The sequence below is a fragment of the Centruroides vittatus genome, unplaced genomic scaffold (genome assembly GCF_030686945.1).
Source record: "Centruroides vittatus isolate TY-2023 unplaced genomic scaffold, ASM3068694v2 contig_926, whole genome shotgun sequence".
Taxonomy (NCBI): Eukaryota; Metazoa; Arthropoda; class Arachnida; order Scorpiones; family Buthidae; genus Centruroides; species Centruroides vittatus.
Window position 1 is genome coordinate 3,334,258 of NW_027122612.1, and position 25,915 is coordinate 3,360,172.

Here is a 25,915-nt window from a genome sequence, read left to right on the forward strand (position 1 = left end):
CTACAGAAAAAATTAATTAATAATTTTTTGTAAAAAAAGATATTTACCAAATGCTGTATTTCCAGTTGATGCTGGTTGACCAAATGTTGCAGCTGGCTGTCCAAATACACTTGTTCCAGTATTAGGAGCTGATGTTCCAAATATACTTCCACTAGCTGCTCCAGTAGGAGCTGTTGTTCCAAAAGATGTACCAAATACATTAGAACCAAGAGGTTTTGTCCCAAAGCCACTAGTATCTATAAAAAAAAAAATTGCTTACATAAAAATGCTGTTAGTATTAATTTAACTGTCTTAATTTAACATATATACTTTTGTAGAAGAACAGGCATGCCAGTCTATCTGGGGAGACCATGATATCAGACATTTCCTTATGGTAAAAACTGGCATGCCAGCTTATCACAAGAAATGCAGGCATGCTGATTTAAGTGGTGCTATTCACCTCTCTCTAGAGGGCTCATTAATAAATGAATGAGTTTTTATTCTACAACTGTGAAACCGTCAGCATTACATCAAAAACTCTGATTATACATTTAATTTTTTCATTTTGTCTTCTTTCTAACAACATAAAATACTCTTCAAATTCTGAAAGTGCATTTTTATGTGTATTTTATTTATTGATTCAAAAACAAACATACTAAATTTAAGAAACTTGCTGTAAATTATCTCAGCTTACACCAATTAACATCAGCTTTACATGAAATTTGAGAGGAAGATATTATTTTTTAGGTTACGGTAGATGATCAGTATTTTTTTAATACTACTAATAGACTGACTAAATACTACTACTATTAATGTCAATAAGTCATTAATTGTTTTATTGTCTTGTAAATGAAAACTCTCTTCTCGATTTTAAGTCAGTCAAATTACAAAGTTATTATTTTATTGTACTTGGAAGAACATTTTGTTTAACATTTAATTAACAACTAGTTTTGTTAGATCTGATTAATTTTATATTTTAGTCACAGTTTAACAAGCATACCGGAAACCCCAGGGTTACCAGCATGCTGATCTCCCGTTATTCACAACATGCTGGTCATTCTGCAAAAATACAATACCAAATTTCATAATACAATGAAACCTCTCAATAATGGACATTTTCAGAATCAAAAACTTGTTCATTACATATTCTGCCCTAAAGGGTTTATAAAAATTACCTTGAAATGTAACCTGCTTTATTTTTATTTATGAAAATATAACACATATCATGCAAATAGTAGTAATGTGGCACAGTACAGTAAGTGATGAATTTCCATAAGAGAGTCAGTCAGTATTTTACTTTTTTTAATACTGTTGTGTGTATATTTTTTTTACAATAGATCATAATAATGTGCTTCTCACTAATCATAATTAAATCATGTGGTACCTTTGTACTGTCTCTGCCTTTTCTATTGATGTAAAACTGTTTTAAGTTCATTCATGGACTTTTGGCAACTTCTGGTATGGAGTGTAAGCTGGAGACTGGTAGCATTAATAATTTTTTTAAGTGTCCTTTAATACAGTTGTAGGAATCTGGCAATCCTAGTCTTAAGTGACATGAGAATGTGAAAAGAGACAACAGGTATGACAATTAAGGGACTGAATGAATGTCCATACAACTATTTTCAACCAGCCTCATCAACAAAATACAGTAGACATTAGGAGACTATTAGAAGGTTAAAAAAACACTGTACATTAGTACAGTGTTTTTTAACCTTCTCCTAATAGTGATACCCTCAACTTAGTAAAACTGATGCAAGAAAAAATTATAATGCCATAATAAAACTGCACAGTTAAATTCTAAAAATTAAACAGATCAACAGGAAATACAGTACTGAGTTTTCGGAATCAATTTAATTACAACCACAGACTCAAAAGAAGTAAACTTCATAGTGAAAGCAAACCATTAAGAGAGATCAAGACATCAACAATAGTGCAATTCATTTTTCCATCCATAATGAAATGTGTCTGTTAAGAGGGGTCAACTGTTATGTACATTTTTTATACTGGGCTATAAAAATTGTTAATTATTGTTCATTATTATCCATTTTAAAGAAATTTCACTAAGTAATCCTATATGCCAAATGACTGCTGGATTAAATCAAGCTACTTTACTGCTTTTAATTAAATTCTAAATAATTTGGTACTAGAGGTAGGTGTTAGGCCTACCTCCAGTACTAATTTAGTGGTAAAGTAGCCTAATTTAATCCTGCAATCATTTGGCATATTACTAAAATATCAGGCTTTGGAATGTTTATAAGTAACCCTATTTCAACTCTGACAACTTTGATATTATTTTATGATAAACATAAAAATAATTTAAAATACTTTTTATAAAAAATAACAATGTTTTAAAAATAATTTTATAAACTTTAACAACAAAATTATAATTTCTTCTGTTAACGCTAAATATGAATAAATAATATTTTATAAATATTACTTATTCAAACTATTCATAAAATTTTCCACATTAATTTTAGTTTTGTTGATTATTAAAAACTTAATTTTTTTATTTTAAGATAATAATGTTAAAATTATATTTTTGTTAGTACTGTATAAACGTAACAGTTATTATATTTTATCTTCTTTGCTGGAAGCTATATTACGGTATATACCATATTTACTCTCATATAAGACAATCTCGCATATAGGACGAAGTGTGACTTTAAACATCAAAATAAAAAAAATTAGATTTATTAATACAATTCTAATTTTATTTCATTTAATCATTAAAAAATATCAATTGCACATAAATGCACACATTGTCCCACAAAAATTACTGGCATTTTAAACTTTAAGGAAAAATCTTGTAAAATTGACACCATAATTTGTTCACGTAAAGCTAGACAATCAGGAACCTTTTTGCCAATTCTTAACAGTCGAATCCACTCTCCATCAATTACACTTACGAGTTTCTCTGATTTCTAATTTCCAAATAATCATCTGTTTTTATGTGGGAATGGATTAAAACTTATAAATCAAGCTCCCGTGTGATTTTGAAATTTCAATTTGGAATTCAATTCAAAAGCTTTGCTTTTCCTATTGCTATTCGTCTTTACTCCTGACAATACACAAGAATGATTCAAATGATCCAGATAAAATACTTTTGTTTTTAAACACCATAAGTTGAGCATCCGCTAAAAAATGTGAATACACAGTTCAAAAAATTACTGCAAAAACGCAAAGAATCCTTTGCTTGCACGTATAGGACAACCTAAGTTTTTGAAGCAGTGAAAAATGAATAAAAACCTCATCTCATATGAGAGTAAATATGGTATACACTATATAGCCAAAAGTCATGAGACATCTAATTCTTTTGGTTTGAAAGGTCTAGACCATGCACTTATAGGAGGTTGGGCCTCCTTTTGCTTCTATAACAGCATTCACTCTTCTGGGTAGACTTTCCACCAAGTTTTAATATACTGCTGGTGGGATTTGCCTCCATTCATCCCTTAACATGTTGAGAAGTTCAAGGGTGTTTTTTGAATGAGTTGGTTTGGCATGCAATTGGTGCTCCAGCTCATCCCAAAGATAGTCGATGGGGTTGAGCTCAGGACTTGAGCAGGTCAGTCAAGCACACCAATGTGATTTTCCTCAAACCATGTTGTCGTAGACCTTGCTTTATGGGCTGGAGCATTATTGTGTTGGAACAGAAAAGAGCCAGCTCCAAACTGCTGCCACAATGTGAAAAGCATGTTACTATCAAGATTGTCTTGGTAAACAATGGCATTCACTGCACCCTTGATCAAAATCAATGACTCGCATCCATACCAGGAAAAACAGTCCCAGACCATGATGCTTCCATCATAAAATTTTCCAGTTTGAGCAACACTCTCCAGTAAATGCTGTTCCCCTGGCAACCGCCACATCGACACACGTCCATCTGAGTGCTGGATCATGTAGTGTGATTCATCATTCCACAGGACCTGTTTCCATTGCTCCACAGTTCAATCACAATGTTGTTTGTATCACTCCAAGTGATGTCTTGCATTGGGACATATGATCAAGGGCTTATGGGTAGCAGCATGACCATGAAATCTGAGTCTTATCACTTCCTGGCAGACAGTCCTGTTAATGGCCTGTGTGCCTGACCTGTTCCAGAAATTCTCAGCAATCGTGGTCAAGGATAATTGGTGATTAACTCGCACAACACATCTGTATTTGGTAGTTACGTTTGGACAATATTCAGGATCTACTAGAGCAAGGATTGGGGTCAGTGGTTCCCTTTTGTTTCCATTTCACTATTACATTGCTGACAGTGGACTTTGGAATTTCTTACTGCTGCAAAATTTCCCTTACAGAATGTCCAAATTTCAGGATCCTGTGATCATTCCTCTTGTGAACACATCCAACTCTCTTCACACCATTTTGGAGGAAAATACGCAACTACATGTGTCTTAATCAGCATGCCCTAACATGCATACTATCACATTGTTTTAGATAAGTTCTTTCTAGTCAAATGAGTGTCCCATAACTTTTGGCTATATAGTGTACAGAAATTTTTAGAATAACTCTTTACTGATTATTTTTAAATTTTGTATCAACTTTCCTACCAATGTGTTCATAATGATGAAATTATGTAATTTTAAAATGATTTTGACTTTTAAAAATTTACACTGATCTGATTTTACATTTACTAGGATCAAAAGTAAACTCAACTATAAATTTTTAAATTGCAGAAATTATAATTAAGATAATTTATTTAATAAACTTCAGACAACCAATTAATATTAATGAATCACGATTGTTTACAGTTTTGTTTCTGAAATTAAAACTAATTTTAATTTTCTGTTTATTTATCTATGCATAATAATATTTATTTTAAATATAAGGGCAGTTCAACTTCTGTCCAGAATATCTTGTGCCAACTTGACTGTTCAAAATCAAATAAGGAATATAAATAAAGGAAAAATACAAAGAAAAAGTAAATAAAAGAAAAAAGAAACCTTCCTAGTGTTACACTTATTATATGAATTGGAATGAAGTGAAGTCCTGAGTTTGACAGTAAGCCCAAGTTGGCACAAGATATTAAAGACAAAATCAAGAACAAAAGACTTTCTACAAATCTGTCCAGAATTTCAGTAACAGCAATGGAATGGGTGTATTACATACTCCCAATCTATATTTTTACCTCTTAGTACCTAGCAAAACAGAATTTTGGCTGGGATCCCTGTGCAAGTGGAAGCAATCAATAGACTTAATTGGAAAATTTTGGATCCCTGCTTAGTTCAAATCTGTCACTGTGCAATTATAATCTGTTTGGCTCTTTAAAGGAAGCTTTGGGGAATGGGAGCCACTGCATGAACTGTATAAAGTTATGGTTTGTCATACTGACTCTGACACCAGTTAAAATACTTCTCTTCTGCACTGTACCATCAATGCCAAAATGATGGGAGAAGTGTAGGAGTACCTACAGGACAAAAAAAAATTGGAACTATGAAACACTAAGTTCCATTTTCATTGCTGAAATTCTGGACAGAAGTTGAACCATCCTTGTATTATCATTTCTCTGGTACCAAATGTAGTATAGTGAAGAAGTATTTTGTTAAATATCTATCAATAAAAAATATGTATACCAGCATGTTGTTTCCTAAGTAAAATTAATATACAGTAGAGCATCAATTATCTGAATATTGATCAACCAAAACATTGGTTACCCGAAAGTGTTCCATTTGGCAAATTTAAATTTCTGCTAGTGCTGTGGCACTGCAATATTTGGCTATGTCTTGGGCTACTCCAATATTATTTTTGTTGGTGTGTATGTTTTAGCTAGCAGCACTAGCGCAACCACGAGAGGGTACTTAAGAACATGCCAGGATTTATACAAATTTCAACATGGGATAGGTTAATATACCGTATATTTCTGCAGATAAGACGATAGTTGAATCATAAAAAAAAGACCCCCAAAATCCGGGGTTGTCTTATAGGACAGATACAAAACAATTAGATTGAAATTTATATAAATTAAAATCATTATAAAAAAACGCACAAACTAACTATTTACTAGTAGAGAGTAGGGCATGTCCACAAAATAGAATAGCCCATACAACATTTTTGTGAATAGTCAAGGTCATCACCCGAATGACTGAATCAGTGCAAACGTTTGCAACAATAGCAAGGCAGAAAATAAAATTTGTTCATTTGAAAAATTACAAATAGGACATAATTCCATATATGCTATATAGTATTATTATCCAGATGATGATTGCTGATTTAAACTAAATTCATAGGCCATTGATAGTTTGGGGGTCATCTTATAGGACAGATATATGCTAAAACTATAAAACTTTGACGAAAAACGATAAGATGAATACTTCGTCTTATCTGTGGAAATATACAGTATTTTTTCCGTTCATAATCGGTTATCTGAAAAATCAATTATCCAAACAACCTCAGACCCGAATTGTTTCAGATAATCGATGCTCTACTGTATTTCTTATCAGTTTGTAAACACAATAAAAAAAACCATTCTTATACACTTTAAACAACATTTCAGATACCACATTACTATAATAGTAATTTCCAAAACAGCTCAATAAAAATGAAAAAATAAAATAAAAAATGATAAATTTTTTGATAAAATTTCACAATTTTAAGAACTTAACAATTTACTATAAGTTTCTGAAAGTTGTAAAAACTAAATTTAAATAAGTAATGAATCATTTTATTAGTATTATAAAAAAATTTTAATTAAAAAAACAACTTTGGGAAAGTATTGCAATTGTAAATTTTTGATAGAAAAGCTTTCTATAGTTTCCATAATATAATTTGAAACAAAAATAAATCTAAAACTAAATTTGGATGGAGACTAGTTCATAACAAACATAAAAGTTTGGCTTGAAATAAGCAATCAAATTTTTAAAATTTTAATTTAATAAATTTATTTATAGTATTAATATCATAAAAATTATATAGAATAATATAAAAATTTGAAATTGATTAGTTAGTTAATTAGTTAATTACAAAAGCTATGAAAGAAATTTACTATGTCATTTTATGCAGAGTAATTGCATGTAGATATTTTAAATTACATTATAAAAGATTATTATATGGGTTAGTTAATATTTTATTTGTATCAAATGTTATTCTCTTATCAACCTTCTATTTGTATTGTTATATCATATATTGTAGCTTTATTGAATTTTCATTATGCATCTATTGTAATTTAGATATTACATGTAATACTGTATGCTTGTATCATTTCCTTTAATGTTACTATTATGTATTTTATGGGGTTTTGTTAATATTACCCTAGGGACAGGCATTCTCTTTTGTTTTGATCAAATAAATAAATTTATACAACAAATTTTCTGCAGCCATAATAGTTCTGATTCAATCAAGTCAAAATTTAATGTTACTAGACCTAACTTTTTCATTAGAAAATACATCCATCAGCTATGTATACATAAATTTAAAAGTAAAAAAATTTTTAAAGTCACTCCCATTTCATTTACATTTAAATTGAATAATAATATTTAAAACACACTTTTAATTTTTGTAGCTTTTCTATTAGTAAATTAAATATACTAGATGATTATAATTAAAAAATACCCATATTCCATAATTAAAAGTATCCTTATTCAATCCTATCTAGATCTAGAAAGAGATTTAGCATCCAAATGTAACCAAACTTGATTTGATGGCATTTCAAGACATGGAAGACATTTTCGTAAAAAAATTTGCATCAAAACTCATCACTAAGGCATTCTAGACATTGCAAGCAACAAACCTGTTATTTGTACAGTACAAGACACTTATGCTTTACAGAATTATCATCAATGCAGTTAGATATATTGTTCAATGTGGTTCTTATTCTAAAGCGATAACTGATCTCCTGTAATACTTCTCACATACAGGATCATTGAAAGCTCGGTATTGGGCCCAGGGACAGAGCAGGCTATTTTGCCTTTTTTTTTTTTTTTTTGAATAAACGAAATACATAGAATGTTTCTTTATTAATAAATAGAAGTCTTAAAGACTGTTTTTCAACAATAAAAGTAACATTAATTTATAAGAGTAGGAATGACTATAGATTCTAAGTCTTCTCTGAGTCCAGAAAAAATTTTCAGCTTCCCTTGCAATAGCCCTCCCTGTTCATGTGCAGTGTGATACAATCTTTCAAGGCTGCAAAGTTTGCAACATGTCCTTGATAGACCACACGTTTAAGAATTTCCACAAATAAAACTGTTTTTACACTGCTTACAGTGATAAAAGTCCCATAGTGGTGAATTTCAGTAGTATTTTTTAATGGAAACATCTTCTGCATGTCCTGAAATGTCATCGCACCAAACTTGGTTTCATTTAGACTAATAAAAATCTCTCTAGGCAGAGATTAATAGAGATACTTTAATTGCAATCATCCAATATGTGAGTGATTTTCAAAGCAAACTCATTTACAATGAATAAATTATAATATGGTATTTAATTTTGTGAGAATATAAACAAACGAACAAACACAAAATATAAATTTAACAAATTAATAAATATTTATTTTGCATCAACATTTTCAAAGCTGAGAGACTTCATCTTTAAATAATATCAAATCCTAAATTTGAACACACAAAAGTTTTCTAAAAGTTACTTTAGAATCTTTTAAGAATATATGAATATTAAATTTCCCAATTTTGAAATGTTAATGTGAAATAAATAAGAGTTTTTATCTGTTAAAGTTTCTTTCACTTCTGTTTACATAAATCACAATTATTTCTCACAAAAACCTTTTAAAATCAATATTCTTTAAAAAATGTTTATCTGTAATTTTAAATATTTAACAGAAAATTATTAACATTTTCTTCTAAAAGTAACCTCAATTCCAGATTTATAAATGATATAAATAGATATATTAAAAATAATTTACATTTGTCAGGGCAAGCAACAACAAAACAACATCTATTAAATTATGTCTTTTAATCAAATTCAACTTTACATAAAAATTTGCATTTTAGCCAAAAAAAAAAAAAAAAAATGTCATCAGAGAGTTTTAAATAATCATATTTGCTCTTTCCCCTTGCAATATTCTTTTGTTATCGCACCTTTCAAAATAGAAAATTGCTACTCATTTGTTTATATATGAAAGAATTTAGAAACCCTATTTTTGTTGAATATAGAAATTTGAAGAATTTATAATACACTGATAAACATGTTTTTCAATCTTTAAAAATTTAACAATTTAAACCATAAAAACAGAAATAAAATAAAATGTTAGAATAGAAATTGTATAGTAATTATTTCTGATTAATAACTATGTACTGCTTTTAAAAATGTAAAACTTACTTTGTCCAAATGGTGCCGTCGTTGATCCAAATGTACCTAACAATAAAACCGTGTTAAAATATATCAATATTTATATTGGAAAAGTGTTTAAATCTTTTGACTTACTTGTCCCGAAGGCTGAGCTGGTACCAAATGGTTTGTTATTTCCAAACATGGCTTTTATTTCTAGAAACCAGAAAAATAAAATACATTAAAAACTTTATTTTCTTTTCTTTTCTTTCGAAGACACAATGTAGTGACGTAAACTTAAACACTGGGCGAATTTTTCATCCTTTTTATTCGGTTGGAACGCTTTTTTATTACATAACGCGTTTCGGGCCGATGCCCCTCTTCAGCCAACTAAACATTAAAAAGTGAGAGATGACTATATACAAATATTTAAAATAAATATCGTGACAGTATACATAATTAGTTTTTTAGAGGTTGTTATCTTCTAAATCCTGGTAAGAGCTTGTATACCGTTAAAAGCTGGTCCGTACCTCATTCGGTAGTTTAGACGGATGTAATAGTCCAAGGGTACGAATCTGAGATTCGTCTTCCAGTGTGTTGTCTAACACTGAGCTCGTACTCCTCCACCTCAACTGCGGAGCACGATCTAGATCGTGCTCCGCAGTTGAGGACTTAAAACTTTAAGGAAAAAGCTGAATTATTCTTCTTATCAGTTGCACTCAAATTTAAAACAAAATTTGTTGACAAAAAAATTTCAAAGCTTGGACAGCTGTATCTCCTGGAGAAACCATTCTACTTAGCTAGACATGGTACAAATTTATCAAAGTTGCAACAACACACATTACATGTAACAATTTAACACAATGTATGGTACAATGCAAATTTTGATGAAATTTTGCTTCAGAGAAGTTTTCCTCTAGTTTCTATTGTGAGGGTTGCATGTGATTACAGTTGCACATATCATTGGCTAATTTAATATTGACTCATATCATTCCTGATGTGAAAGGGAAAAAAAAGCAAACTATAGCTACATCCAAATCAACCAAATCTATATCTAGGGATCTCGCTACTGGTAGTTTCTTTGCTTTTTTGCGATAAGTGGTGTAATTTAGCAATAACTTTTGAACTTTTCGGATTGCCTTGCTTTTGAGATATTTCAAGGTCAATTTGTTTTAAAAAATTATACTAAATTTAGGCCATTTATAAAACTTATATTTTCAAAAACAGTTTTACCAATTAAGTCAACCTTCAATTGAAATAGCACATATTTAAAAAATAGATTACCTAAAACAATGGAGTCAGATCAAATTTTCCAATCTTATGTAATTGTATTGTAGAAAAATACATGAAAATTCAAATTTTTTTTCCTTTCCGACTTACAGAGGATAAGCAACTTCCAAACTCTAAAACATTACGTTAATAATGAAATAAAATTAAAGTTAAAGGTAAAAGACAAACCAACTCTGCAGAGAGAAACACTTTAATTACTTTGGTATATCCCCTAAATGCATTTCACCAGTAAACTTGGCCTCATGATGATATAAAATTGTCGGAATTTGAGCTGTGTATGAAATAACGCTACTGAAGAAGCCAAGTTTACTGGCAAAATGCATTTAGGGGATATACCAAAGTAATTAAAGTGTTTCTCTCTGCAGAGTTGGTTTGTCTTTTATCTTTAATTTTATTTCATTATTAACGTGATGTTTTAGAATTTGGAAGTTGTTTATCTTCCATAGGTCAGAAAGGAAAGAAAATTTTGCCAGTAATGTTGGCCTCTTCAGTAGGGTTATTTTGTACACAGCTCAAATTCCGACAATTATCCATCATGGGATTCCATTATAAGTTACCACTTATATATCCAACAAAAGTTTCCCAGCATGCTGCTGTTAACATGCCCATATTTAAATTAACAGTATTATTTTGCATAATTATAGCAAAGTGTTCTTTAAATTTCCTTTTTACAATATTTTTCCCTTTATAAATAATTTTTACATTATCATCATTAATCTGACACCAAGCTAATAAGGCAGTCCTTACAAACCAATCTTATTAAGGTCCTACAGGACCTAGAAATACATAACGCTGGCCTGATGGGCAAGTACATCAATTTTAAGAACAGTAGAACAATATCATATTCTTGGCGATACTTGAATGAAAAACCTGGCAGCGCTAACACAAATTGACTTTTTATTATTTGCTATTAGGCTAGATTCTAAAATAATATGTGCATATGTGTTAGCTTTATATATATATATATATTTATTTATTTATTTTGAATGCACATAATTTCCAACTTTAAGTTTCTGTATGTGTTATATGTTCCAAATGTTTAAAAGCAATGTTTCAAAAATGTTCAGTTCTACACATTCCAATTTTGGAATTCAGTTGGTTCACAAACCTGATGCAGATCTTGATTAAGGTCGAAAGTGTTTGATGGTTGTATTAAACATCTTTTGTTACTGGATTTAAAGGGTTGTTAATGGTTGTCATTAGTTCCAGTAACTGAGTAAGAAGATAACTTTATTAATTAAAACTATACTAAATTCAGATAAGCTGAGAACACTGGAGGCATAGGGAGTTTAAAAAGCTCACAACAAGGACGATGTATAAAAAGATGCCGAAATTATTTCAAACACATGGAAACCATTTATAGACAAACCTATACATGGAGATGTGTTAGGAACATATGCAAACAGTTATATATTCAACAATATTTTAAATTTTATTATTTGTGAGCCATAATTTATAATTTTTTCTGATAATTTATTGTGAGATGTTAAATTGTTTAAGTATTTTGGATGTTAATGACATTGGTTAATGATGTAATTAAAAAAAACACAGTTTAATTAATTTAAATAGAGCTTGTTCCAGAATGTTTTTCTTTCAAAATAGTGTTCCAGATTAAGAAGTTCAGCTAAAGAATCTTCAATAAAAAGCCTGACAGTGTCCCCTGAAACAGGCTGAAAACATTTGCATTACTTATATATCGACATTGCTGGCAATGTACAAAAGGGTCAGTATAGTATCAATTTATATTATCCACAACTGCTTCTTCAAATTATTAAAAACAATCTTATTTTAAAATAATGTTTTCAACTCTTTTAGAGTCAGCTTCAATTCAATGTTACAGTCTATAGTTACTGTTATATTCTAAGAATAGATTAATGAATAGAATTTTAAAACAATTGCATTTTAAAAACTATAGAAATATATTAACTAAAAAGAATTAATTTAAATTTTTAAATTTCTGATTTAACAAAATAATTATATTAACAGTTTTTAGTTTTTATTTCTATTATAATACAATCAAACAAAAATGAAAAACTATGAATGTTCTTTCAAACAAGGAATATGTATATATAATATTGTTTTAATAAACGAGGACCATAAGTGCTATAGAATTTGTTGATTATAACCTAGAAGTAAATAGAAAATATTTTAAAATACATTCCTTGTTTAAAAGAACATTATTATGTCTTTCATATTTTGTTATTATTTTATTGGGGATCATTTATTTCTTGTTATCAGGGGGGTGAAATACAATCGTCTCTGATGTTTTCAAATGTACTAAATAAATAAACAAATAACTTCATAGTTTTTATTTCTGTTATGACTGTTTATGTATAGTTTCAATAAAGTTGTTCAATGTCAATTTTTTGTAATGAATCAAGAGAGAGATGAAATTTTGAAAAAATAATAATAATTACCCTTTGGATCACTCTGTTGATTAAAAGATTGGGATCGTAAAATTAAATAAGAGTGAATAAGAAGTCTGCCTCTACATCAATCTAACTGAAGGCCAAAAAAAAAAGAACTCAAAGGAAGAAATCAAGAACCGAGATGAGTAAGAAACGAAATCTCCCGAAGCATATAGACCATGCAGAGAAAAAAAATTTTTAGCTAATTGAAAAAAAAAAAAAAAAAACGGTAAACTTTTTAGAACAAGCAATAAATGAAACAAAAATTTGCACATAACAAAACTATAGAATAGGTTTTACTTCAGATGTTTTCTTAAGTTTCAAATGCACGAGAGGATTTTATATTGTCTATTATACAGTTTTATTTATCACATACATTTTTTTTATTTAAATCAGATATTTTGCATTTGTACTATTTCCAATCGGCCTTTTTACTTCATTACTTTTTATATTTTTTATACTGTATTTTCACAGATTGTCTAGCATGTCAGTCTATTCAGCAGACCATAAAATCAGATATTTCCATATGGTAAAAACTGGCATGCCAGTTTATCCTGGGGGAATGCCAGGATACTGGTTTATGTGAAGATATAGATCCTTCTCTAAAGGGCACATTAAAAAAAATGAATGAGTTACGTCTCATAAAAACGAACAAGTTTTTATTCGAAAACTGTGAAACTTGGCATTATATCAAAAACTATGATTATATGTTTAATTTCTTCATTTTGTCTTCTTTCCAACCATATAAAATACTTGTGGAATTTTGAGAGTGCTTTTTATGTGTATTTTATTTATTGATTCAAAAACAAACATATTAAATTTAAGAAACTTGCTGTAAATTATCTCAGTTACACCAATTAACATCAGCTTTACATGAAATTTGAGAGGAAGGTATCATTTTTTAGGTTAGGGTATTAATAGTAGTAGTAACTACTACTATTAATTAGGGTATTAATAGTAGTAGTAACTACTACTATTAATGTCAATAAGTCATTAATTGTTTTATTGTCTTGTAAAGGAAAACTCTTTTGCTGATTTTAAGTCAGTCATATTACTATGTAACTATTTTATTGTACTGGGAAAAACGTTTTCTTTAACATTTAATTAACAACTAGTTTTGTAAGATCTGATTAATTTTATATTTTTAGTTGCAGTTTAACCAACATGCAGGTAACCCCGAGGTTTCCAGCATGCTGCTCTCCCCATTTATATGCATCATTTCACAAAAATATGGTAAAACAATGACTGGCAAGCACATGACAACAAAATTTAGAAAAATTTATTGTGCATCCAACAGTTAACAAAAATTGAAATAAAATGTGTTCAAGACAAATTTCAATAAATAGTACAATTTAGATTATATTGTAAATCATTTAATATTAAATAATTAAAGATTGGTAACTTTCTTATTTAATTATGCAATTCTAAATATTTTCATCTGATATATCAAGTGTAAAATATGGTAATCTGAAAAAATTACCATATTTTACACTTGATCGTATAAATAATAAACATCTTAAAGCCCAATGTGTATAATGAAATAACCAAGAAGATTCCAGAAGGTTCTAAAATTATTTAATAATTTATTAAAAATTATAATTATTAATTTAGTTAAGAGATGGTGCCTAACATTTACTTCCAGTGACAAATTACTTTATATCAATCATTTAATTAGCTAGATTATAGCCCGATCTTTCAGGTGATCATTGGTTACTTCATTTATACTTCATCATACTATATATTAATTATCAAGTATAATTTACTCAAAACTTAATGCAAAATAATAAGACTACTCAAGTAAATAGCATAATATACAGTCAAACCTGTTTTTATGCGGTCTTTTTTTGTGCGATTTTTTATTTGTGCGATTTTTATGCGAATTTTTAATTTGTGCGATTTTTTTGTGCGATTTTTTATTTGTGTGGTATAGTTGGCGACTAGTCTCGTGCGATTCGTCATGTCTCACGTTGACTTATTATAGCTAAATAAACTTATTATAGCATAAATGCACTTATTATAGTAATATTATTGCATGAATATGCGAAAAATGAAATAATTTACTTTTTAAGTCAACAAAACACCACCTGGACAAAAATATGTAAAACAGACGATAGACCAGACGATGCAGTCAAGTGCTGACATCTGTTGTCAATAAATTCTATTTCATACGGTTTTGAGTTATTTTCTATGTGAGACTTTTTTTATGCAGTCCCTGTTGACCGCATAAAAAAAAATATTTTTTTAATTGTGTTGCAAAAACTATTTTTTACAGCCATTCGTGAAGTTTTGTGCAATTTTTTTTATGCGTTTTTTTTAATGCGGTCCCTATCCACCGCATAAAAACAGGTTTGACTGTATTGACAACAAATCTGTAAGACTAAATAGTACTGAAGATCCCTTGTTTAGTGAAACAAACCTAAAATGAAGTGCCAACATGAGGGTTTGACCAAGAGATGTTTGTAGCCCTGGCAAATTTTTTCTCCACTTTGTTAATCAATCCCTGGCTTGATTCTCCATTAGAAAAAATCAGTTTTTTGTGATAAGCCCAAGACTGTTTTTCTTTGGGCATAAAATTAACTCCCAACTAATCAATTTTGTTGGACTATACACTACGCATGTCAGATGTATAGAGAGCAGTGGCCAAATCAAGACAAACAAATATAACCTTTGTTGCTTGACTAGTACTTTTGGATATAAAAAACTAATCTCATCTCAAAGCACTCAGTTATAAAAGTATACTAGTTTATGACTCTGTAAACACCAATAAACTGGCAAAAAATTAATATATTAAAACCAAAATCAAACATTTTCTTCTGTTTTAAATGGGTCATCTTCAGGTTAGAATAATGTAGACAAAAAAAAGTATTTTCTAAAAACAGCTCATCATATAAATTTAAAAGCTGGAATCATCGTGAAATGTACGCACGTCCATTGTAGCATTAACATAATGCTTCAATCCAGATACTACAATATATAACAATTAAAAAACTAAAAGACTTTACAAAATACCAAATAAAACATATATGCCTTAACATGAGACTTAAGGGAAGTCATAGAACACCCTCCACACAGTTGGAAGAAAGTCCATCTCTTTGTAATTAATCGCCATACCACTTTTTGAGTCTTGAATATTTCGATTTGTTCAAGATACTTCAGGGTGGCTGGGTCATCACAGTGGTGTAAGATACAGGCATTATCAAATTTAACCTGAATATTTTTATCATTGGTGAAAGTAGCCAGTGCAGTTCTAGAGAGCCCCTTCTGAATTGTACATTGATTCTCCTTAATCCTCATATTCAGACATTTAGCAGTGGCACCAATATATTCACACAGATGGTTCACTTTGTGATCCTGTATAGGGATAGTATAGGTGCCTAACAAGCAGCTCCTCTCTCTCAGGTCTGTATCATTTCTGATACTTGAAAAATTTGTAGATCTTCTGTATCTAATCCTGTTATTCATAGAGCAGGAAATTTTCTGGTAGATGTTAACTAAGACCTTATTATATGTAATGACCTTATACAACCTGTCATCTGATAGTAAGTACTTTATGGGTTGCTCTTGACATAAAATAAGAGTGTTAATTAGATATGCAGGGTATCTGTGTTGTCTGGCTATACTTGTAATGTAATAAAGTTCTATTTTCCCATTCTCTGCTATTAAACAATGCTGCTTTTAGGTCCTTATAAGGGCTCTAAAAGTGGCAATCATATAATTGAATGGATCATGTCTTGCATGGATGAAGACAGCGAATACAAGCTTGTAAGGAACACTTTCGTTAACAACTGCCTGTGCTGTAATGTAATGTCTATGTCAATACTTGGATGCAGCTTTCCTGCTACACCCACAAAGGGAGGCCATAGGCATTGTCATTGAATGTTTTTATGAATGTCAACAAGTCTGGTTTTTTTCTTCTAAATAATAAAAATATCATCTACATATCTTGCATAAAATATTATTGTTAACATGAAGTAAGACGTTCTGCTTGAGGTGCCGTATCAATAATTCCCATAGTGTTCTTGAGATGGCTCTACCCATAGATACCCCTCTTCTATGGAGAAAAGTAACACCTTCATAGACCAAAAAAGGTCAAGTGACATAAGTTGTGCTAACTCCAATATGTTAGAAATGGGCCTGGAAAAATCCATGTTACAGATGAAGAAGTCAAGCAATTCACAAAACACAGCTCTATATGAATGGATAAAAACAAGTACTCAAAGTTATATACCATGAAGTACATGTTATACCCAAAATATTGGGTACAAAGAATATCAATGCCCAAGCTGATCCTGATCTTAACCCTATTGAGAATTGCTGGCATATTATGGACAAAACTGCAGAGGCCTAAAAATAAACAGCAACTGCAGGAGTGTTTTAGAATAGTTTGATATCAAAATACTTGAAGAAACTCATCCACTCTATGCCAAAGCACAGCAAAGCAGTTATTAAGGCATGATGTGGCTGCACAAAGTATTATATTTCCATCCAATGAGAAATAATTGTTCATATTAATATTTTTCAGGCTTACTTAATTCTATGAACTTTGTTTTCCTTTATAACTGTAAATGGCAAGTTGTTGCAACAGTGCTCATTAACAGTTTTGGTAAGGCTGTGATATAAAATTATACCTACTTAAGTTCAATGTAGCATTAAAAGTAATAAACTACATTTTTTGGGTTCATTCTTGGTTTCTTCTCTGTACAATAGTATCATCACAAATCATGATCATATTTCAAATATGCTACTTTGTATATTTATTGAACTGCATTATAGGTACTACATATCATAGGTACTACATATCATAGGCACTGTAATTTCCAAGGTCAGTCCTGTATATTGTGTATTTTTCAGCAATTACAGTAGAGCGTCGTTTATCCGAAAGCCAGTCAACCGAAACGTCAGTTAACCAAAAGCTTTCCAGTCGGACTGTCATGCTGAATCGAACGTTTTTGATACTAGATTAACTTCTAAAGTATAATTTTTTTGTTTTTATATTTTTCAATATATTTATTTTGTTTGTACAAAATAAAGAAATAATTTTTAACAATACAATAGCCTCGATTATTATTATAAAAATTTTCGTTAGGCTTAAAATCGATGAAAATTCAACACGAAGCAACATGCAACGGAGAAAAATTCAACACGAAGTGACATGCAACAGAGAAAAATTTCAACATTGGATAGGTTAATATATTTTTTGTACATAATCGGTTATCCGAAAAAATCAGTTATCTGAACAACTCCAGTCTCCAATTGATTCGGATAAACAATGCTCTACTGTATTAGTAATCTAATATATATTTACAAATAATGTTTCCACGTGGCTATGTAAGGCAGTGTCAGACTAGAAATTATCTTCTCTCAGAATAATGAAAGAATAATTGGTTACCACTAATCTACTCTGAAAAATTATAAAATCTACAAATCTCACTGAGAATATAATATCAGATCATCTCAATGTTGGCAACTAGAGGTCACCTTTATAAACAAATTTATTGAATTTAAGTAATGTCTGGTTCAAAGCTTTTTTAGTTCTGTTTGGGGTAGTAAAAGTCTAAAAATTAATTTGTTTAAATTAACTAAGTAGGGAATGAAGTATACCTGTTAAATATCAGGTCAGTCCATAAGTTCATGTGTATTTTTATCTACAAAAAAAGCAGCAAAAAATTTTAATTAAATTTTATTTCAATCTATAATGTATTCACCATTATTTTGTACAATTTCTTGCCATCTTGATGGTAGCTTTTTAATCCCGTCTTCGTAAAATGATTTCGGTTTTGAATCAAAATATTCAGAAATAACCTTTTTTACATTGTTCTCATCCTCAAAAGTTTTCCCTTTTAAAAAATTCTGCAAACTGCAAAAAAGATGATAATCACTGGGAGCAATATCTGGCGAATATGGTGGATGAGGTAAAATTTCCCAGTTGTAGCTTTCAAGTTTCTGTACAGTTATTTTTGCAGCGTGTGGTCTGGCATTGTTATGCTGCAAGAGAACCTGCTTTCTGTTCACTAACAACGGTCAATTTTTTTTCAATTTTTCATTTAAAAGCTCTAATTGCTCACAATACATTTGAGCTGTAATTGTTTGATTAGGTTCTAACAGCTCAAAGTGAATTACACCTGACATATCCCATCAAACAGACAAAAGAATTTTTTTTGGATGCAACCCACCTTTTGCAGTCGGTTTTGGCTGCTTGTCGCGATCCATCCATTGTCTTTTTCTCGTCACATTATTATAGAGGATCCATTTTTCGTCTCCAGTAACCAGCCTACCAAGAAAAGGTTCTAAAGCAATGTGGGATAAAAGAGACGTGCAAATGTTTACATGTTGTTGTCGGTTAGCTATTGACAGTTCATGTGGTATCCATTTTCCTAGCTTTGAAACTTTTCCGATTTGTTGTAGGTGTCTATGAACAGTTCCATGGGATGAATTTAAACGTTCCACAATTTCATCAACTGTTAAAGATGGTTCTGCTTCAACTAGTGCAGAGAGAGCATCATCATCAAAGTCAACGGGTCTTCCAGTACGAGCCTTATCCTCCACACTAAAATCATTGTTTCTAAATCTTTCAAACCACTTCTGCTCAGTTCCTTGCACTAATTACAATTTGATTATGTACAGTATTTATTTTTTTGGCTGCATTTGTAGCATTCTCACCACTTAAAAATAAAAAGTATAAAACATGTCTTTTGTATTCGTCGGTTACTTCCATTTTAACGAAAATAAACAACTGAAATGTTCACAATTCTGAACAGTATTATATGAATGAGATCCAATTTAACACTTCAGTGTAAAAATTATCACATTAGACTGACATTTTTAACAGCAAACAAGATTTTTCTCAAGGTCATAAAAATGCGCATGGACTTATGGACTGACCTGATAGTTTAGTTCAGAGAAGACAAATCTATGGCACACTACGAGAAATCATCTGGCATGCAAACATACTCTTACGTATATGATTTCATTTATTTTTTACTGTTAAATTTCAGTTTTTTATTATAGTTTATTCATTTCAGTATATCATCATACTTTTCTAACTTAAACAATATCAGTATAACAAGAATTTATCAAAATTGTTAAATGTGTAATGTAAAACAATTGAGTTCACATTAGATCATCCCAAATCAGCAAAATTGCAATTTCCTGTTCATCAGCTGTTGTCAGCTCTGCCTGCCTGCATGCATCTCCTACAAAAGAACATTCCAAATCAGACTCAATGTGGCTGTAAGTGATATCAGAACTTGAAAGATGACTGAAGAGTACAACAGAGATGCAGAATATTTTCAGGACTCAGATTTTTCCCAAAAATCATCGTACATAGCATACAAAATAACATAACAAATTATGAACTAATTAATAATTATTACTATATAGTTAAGAAAATGCAAATTAAATCATAAAAATAATTAAACTGGCCTACCAAATAATTTGACACACAATACTAAATTGATAAATTAAAATTTTTTAAATTAAAAGAATACTTTGATTTAAGTACATGTAATCATCATAGAATAATACATACAATTACAAACTTGATGTAATACATTGAAATCATCGCCAACATAAAGAATAACTTACTTTTAGCGTGGGGTGTTAATTAACAGACTTTTTGACATCCAAATCCTCAAGATTATAAATTTTAATAGAAAATAGTGTTAAATGATAATAATTGGCCCACAGTTTAAAAAAATTGTAGACCTATAAATACCCACTGTTGTCCACTGTCTGTCCTTCCTTAATCTCACGAATTGAGTTAGATAGATGAAAATCAAGACCAGTTATGAAAAGCTTAGGGGCAGGAGGTCCCAATTAACTATATACAAACTTCTAATTTGCACTGGAAGTCATGTTATTTACATTAAAAAATTTTTCCCTGAAAAGAATTAGATGACCGACATGACTCTATTGCTAATAGGAAAGTATGATAGACAGAGCAAGACATCACTAATTTGAGATGAAAAGCATATATTTTAAATTAAATAAATTAAAAATATGATTAACAATTGCAGCCTGGCATTGTGACAATGTCACAATAACTTTATAATTTTTATTCATTTATTCTTTACAATTACATTTTAAACAAATTGGTGATCACCACCCATAGGAAAATTCCTTCTCTTAATACAAATTAAAACTCACTTTTATCAAATTTTCTAAATTATTGTGCATTTGTGCAAGTTGGAATTTCAGTAAAAAAACTCTTTCAGAGTTTATGTTTGACATACTTAAATCTAGATAAAAGAAAAGACTATTTTGACTGGAGGCAGTTGTTTGGATGTCCAATAAATAAATAAAAATTTAATCTATGTTTTCTTAAAGTATTAATCTCTTCATCTACAATAAAGAAATCATTGGAAATTGATTCATTTTGTACATGTAAGTTAGCCAAATCAGGCAAAAGAATTGTCTCCTGACAATGGCTTAATAGGTATCAAAATGTTTCAAATTAACAAACATGTTTTGTTACCGATAAATTTAATAGTAACGTCTTTCTCTTTTGTCAAACACGGTACCAAATCTACAGATTTTCATAAGTATCATTTTTGAATAAAGGTTTCTCAATCTGAATAGCCAACACAAGATAGTAGCACATATGAAAGGTCAACGATTTCATCTATTCTGAGTTCTTATGTACAATAAACCTGACCAACATGAGAGGATAGGCTTATGCTATGTTATCCATTATAAATTTTGCAAGTCCAAACAGGTTCCTATGGCATCAGGCCAACATTTGAAATGTGCAGCATCTAGTAAACAGATTTCTAAGCTACTCTAGCATTCAGAACAATTGTTTATCATAAACTGGTCAAGTAAATTCAATCATATTCATTCTATTTCTATAATAATTCTTTATAAAACTTATAGATAATGTTTCAGAGAAAGAATAGTTACTTTTGTATTGTTGTGTTTTTCAGTTATATATTCTAGGACTATGCTATGATGTCAATCATCTATCATTATAACAAGTTTAATACCATACAAATATATTTTGCATATGATAAAAGATGAAATATGACTGTTTATATATCATATAGCAAATAATCAGATTACTTTTTTTGTCTGGAATCATATTGCTTCTATTATTATTAATAAGCAGAATTATAAATTTAAATTACATTACAAAACAATTTTGAAATTTTAATGGATATACAAGTGTACAAGTATTTTTAGAAATGAACATGAATGTTTTATCAACAATTTTATGATCATTATTTCAATACTCAAGTGGCAGAGAAGCCAAAAATGTATATAGCCAAAAGATGTGCAGTAAAAAGTTATTAAAAGCTGGCTTTACAAGTGTAGCATTGATAAACTAGGCTAAAAACCTAGTTAGCTGTAGCCCACAACAGCTATTAAACATTCAGATATTATTGATAATTTTCTGATGCATTTGTATTTACAAAGAAAACATTAGAAGTATGACTGTATATAATGGTTATGAAATTTTTTTGCCAATCAGAAATTGTCACTATACATTTCTGTTTTTTAAGCACCATAAAGTGCAATTAATCAGTTATGAAATTATTATCTCCAAGTTTGTATTTTTGTATTTATATAACAATATATAACATTTAGTGGTAGTATTAAGATTAAATGAATAAGGAATATGCGTAAAATAAATTTATTTAACTTTAGGTTCATAAAAAACAATACTGTCTGTATGCTTGAATGAAATAGGCAAATAATATTTCATCATATTTACTACCACATTAATAAAGTTAATTCCAACCTACACCTGCATTTATTATTGATATTATGTCATCAAGAAAAAAAATCTTACTGAACTTAAAATTAAAAAAAGGGCATGATTATTGGAATGCATTTAGCATAAGCTTCAATCATTAAAGTAATTAAATTTATAAATGTTGCATAAGAAAATATCCAAGTTATGTTGTTATGTTTACAAAGGAATCTCAAGAAAAACAGTAGATAAAAAACAATGCACATTCTGGATCAAGGAATTATTTATTGTGATATCATCACAAAGCCAGGCTGCAACTTTTAATCATGTTTTAATTTAAAAATAAGCTTTCTATATCTGGTCAAAATTTTCATGTATCTAATTCTGTTCTTGAGATTAACAAAAAATGGACAGACATCAGATGGATGACAAGGAAAATGAATAGGTCTACAATTTGAAAATTTCAGTTCAATCGGGTTAATGTAATGTGTAAAGAAAAATGGATAGGCAACAGCTGATCAGTTATACTGGTATATGGATTTCATTATAGGATATGATAAGACCAAAAACACTATATTAAGAACTCCATTGAGCTAGACATTATTGTTAAGTTATATTTCACATAACAATCATTGTATATGACAACATACACTATCATGTCCAATGGAGCAAAAAAAATTAAACAATGGATTGTTTATTCTTTTTTGGTCTATTTGCTCAGAGTGATGAATGATTTGTTAGACCAAGAACGCCTCTACTATCCCTTGAGCAATGGGAAAATGTAATACAGACTGATAAATCCCTTGTCATTCTTATGAAGGAAATAGACAACTGTATGAATGGCATCAACTAATGGAGGCTTACAATTCTTATTATTTAGTTTCAAAGTCTTGTGATAATACAGGGTATTTCAAAGAGCATGAATTGGATGCATTTGACCTGTTAGAAAACATGCCAATTGTTATTTAACAGTATTGAATAATCACCTTGATGGCAATGTTAAAGCTTTTCTTTTAAAAGGAGCTACTTTTGGAATAACAATGTTCTAATCCAACATAAATCAGACTCAGTAATTAAAAATATATAAGTTTGGACTATTTTTAATATCACAATTAGAAGATTTTAATAATATTAACAACTTTTCATAAGTTCTTTCCATTTTGTTCCTCTACTATCTGTATATCCATTGCATAAAAAATCAAATTAATTAGAACACAAGAAAAATATATTTTATGTCTGTGTTAAACTGTATAAATGTGGGAAATTAGTTTATTAAATCAATCAACATAAAACCAGAGATAATTAAGAAATAAAATTGATTTCTGTATACTGTATATATAGTAAAACCTCGCTAGGTCAAATTGTTAACCTAAAGCATTCTACAGGTCATGGGCACAGTATATAGAGTTTTCCATATAATACAGTCTTAAGTCAAAATTTCTGGCACTTTTATCTCGAACATATTCTCTCACATACCTTCCACCCTTTAATAGATCCACGATCTTTGTTTTCTCTTACGTTTGAATATAGATAATTAAACAAACAACTCTACCAAACTCCAATACATTGTAATACCAAAGCCAACCACTGCCCCATGCTATCAAGCTAATAACGACTTTTCTTCCAGTAGCTCTAAACTATTTAATTAAAAATTATTATTATTAAATTTATTAAGAGATGGCACTTAACGCTTCCCTCTAGTGTCAAATTGTTTGGTAATTTATTAACGTAATAGCAGTTATTAGACCGATAGCATACAGCAATGGTTAGCTTTGATATTACAGATAATTAAGATGGTACTGTGCCAAACACAACATCACATCAACATCCTTTACCGACGCAATACATTATTGGCATTCGACTGGGTGACAAGACGACGCCACGACAACGAATCAAAAGCACCATAAATTGCATACAATTTTGTAATCATTCGGAACAGATTCTTGAGAAATGGCTTGCAAACTGATTAATTAACTCATTAACACAAAAACAATAAACAATATTCAGTTTGGCTTTCTCTTTATACTCAAATCTACAGAATTTTGGGCAAAGATTTAATGATTGAACCTGAATTTTCTGTAAAAGTTATGTTACACGTGATTATTCTATCAGAATTACTTAAATTGTCTTGTTTTATAAGAATTTATTGCTACGCAATAAAATCTAACCTATGAAATTTTATTTGTAGTTTAAAAAAAAAATTAAGAAAAATGAATTAATTTCCTTCATTTAACTGTAATTATAATTAAAAATAAGACCGAAAGTTTGGCATTTAATTGTGATTATGATCAAATTGGGAGAATCATATATTTCCTGTATATAATGCAACATTGCTGCATCTGAGCTCTATATACGTAAAGAAATACGTTAAATATAGATTTCGTGCGTTATTAAAATGATCTAAGACAATAATATTCATTTAACGATTAATACTTACTGTCAAAAGAATTTTTTTTTTGGAGGAGAGATCTAAAACCCAATAATATAAACTTTCACTTCGACACTTCTACATTCGAAAATATTGATTACGAGTCTGTTTTCTTTTCGTTTATTGGTCGAAATTGAAATCCGAATTATGCTGGTTTCGAATATGTTTATAGCCCAATTGACGAATTTGAAATTTTTTATTAATTTTATTTAAAATAATATAAATATATTAATGTCTTTTTAATAATTACTAAATGCCAAAAAAATATATTTATTGTGATAAAATAGTATTATTATTATATAACAAATGAAACATTTTTGCGCAAAACAAACGCTTTGTCAACAAAAAAAATTCCAAAAATTGTATTTCCACTAATTAAATTTTTTTAGCTCTTTCTGCCCTATTGGCACTAAGAGAGACTCTTATAGAAAGCCTATTATGGGTTCGGCCAAGCCCACATTGGGATGGCCGACGGGGCCCGACATATCCGGTCGGACCCCTCCCCGAAAAAATCTTTCTACTTTCTATTTCAAAATTGTATTTCTATTCATTATTTGTTTTGTCTTATATACCGTATTTTTCACGTATTGTTATACATAGTTGTGATATTTAATTTAAAAATTAAAATTTAATCAGACAAAAAATGCGTAATTTTATTTCCTTATTTCTTCCTAAATGGATTTTGTTCTGTTGGAAAACTATCACGTATATTAGTTATATAAGTGAGATTTCGTAAAAATATACGAAATCTTCTTTTAAAATATGCGACATAATATATATATATATATAATAGGAATTTTTAATTTATTTATGAAGTCATTTTTAGAATATAATTTGTAATATAATATGAACTAGATATGGCCACGTCCTAGTTTACAATCAATCAGCATAGGAGATACGGCA

At 29.7% G+C, this 25,915-nt stretch overlaps 1 protein-coding gene across 2 annotated transcripts in view; it reads right to left on the reverse strand.

Moving 5' to 3' along the window:
• The window catches only part of LOC136984650 (nuclear pore complex protein Nup98-Nup96-like), a 70,826-nt gene extending 45,659 nt beyond the window's left edge, over window positions 1–25,167 (reverse strand). For both annotated transcript variants that reach the window (XM_067281723.1, XM_067281722.1), the window contains exons 1-4: window positions 25,022–25,167; window positions 9,355–9,414; window positions 9,250–9,285; window positions 48–236 (exon numbers count right to left, since the gene is read on the reverse strand). In XM_067281723.1, the coding sequence (XP_067137824.1) occupies window positions 48–236; window positions 9,250–9,285; window positions 9,355–9,403 (274 nt within the window). In that variant the 5' untranslated portion in view covers window positions 9,404–9,414; window positions 25,022–25,167. The remainder of the gene's footprint in view (window positions 1–47; window positions 237–9,249; window positions 9,286–9,354; window positions 9,415–25,021) is intronic.
• Window positions 25,168–25,915: the final 748 nt, after the last annotated feature.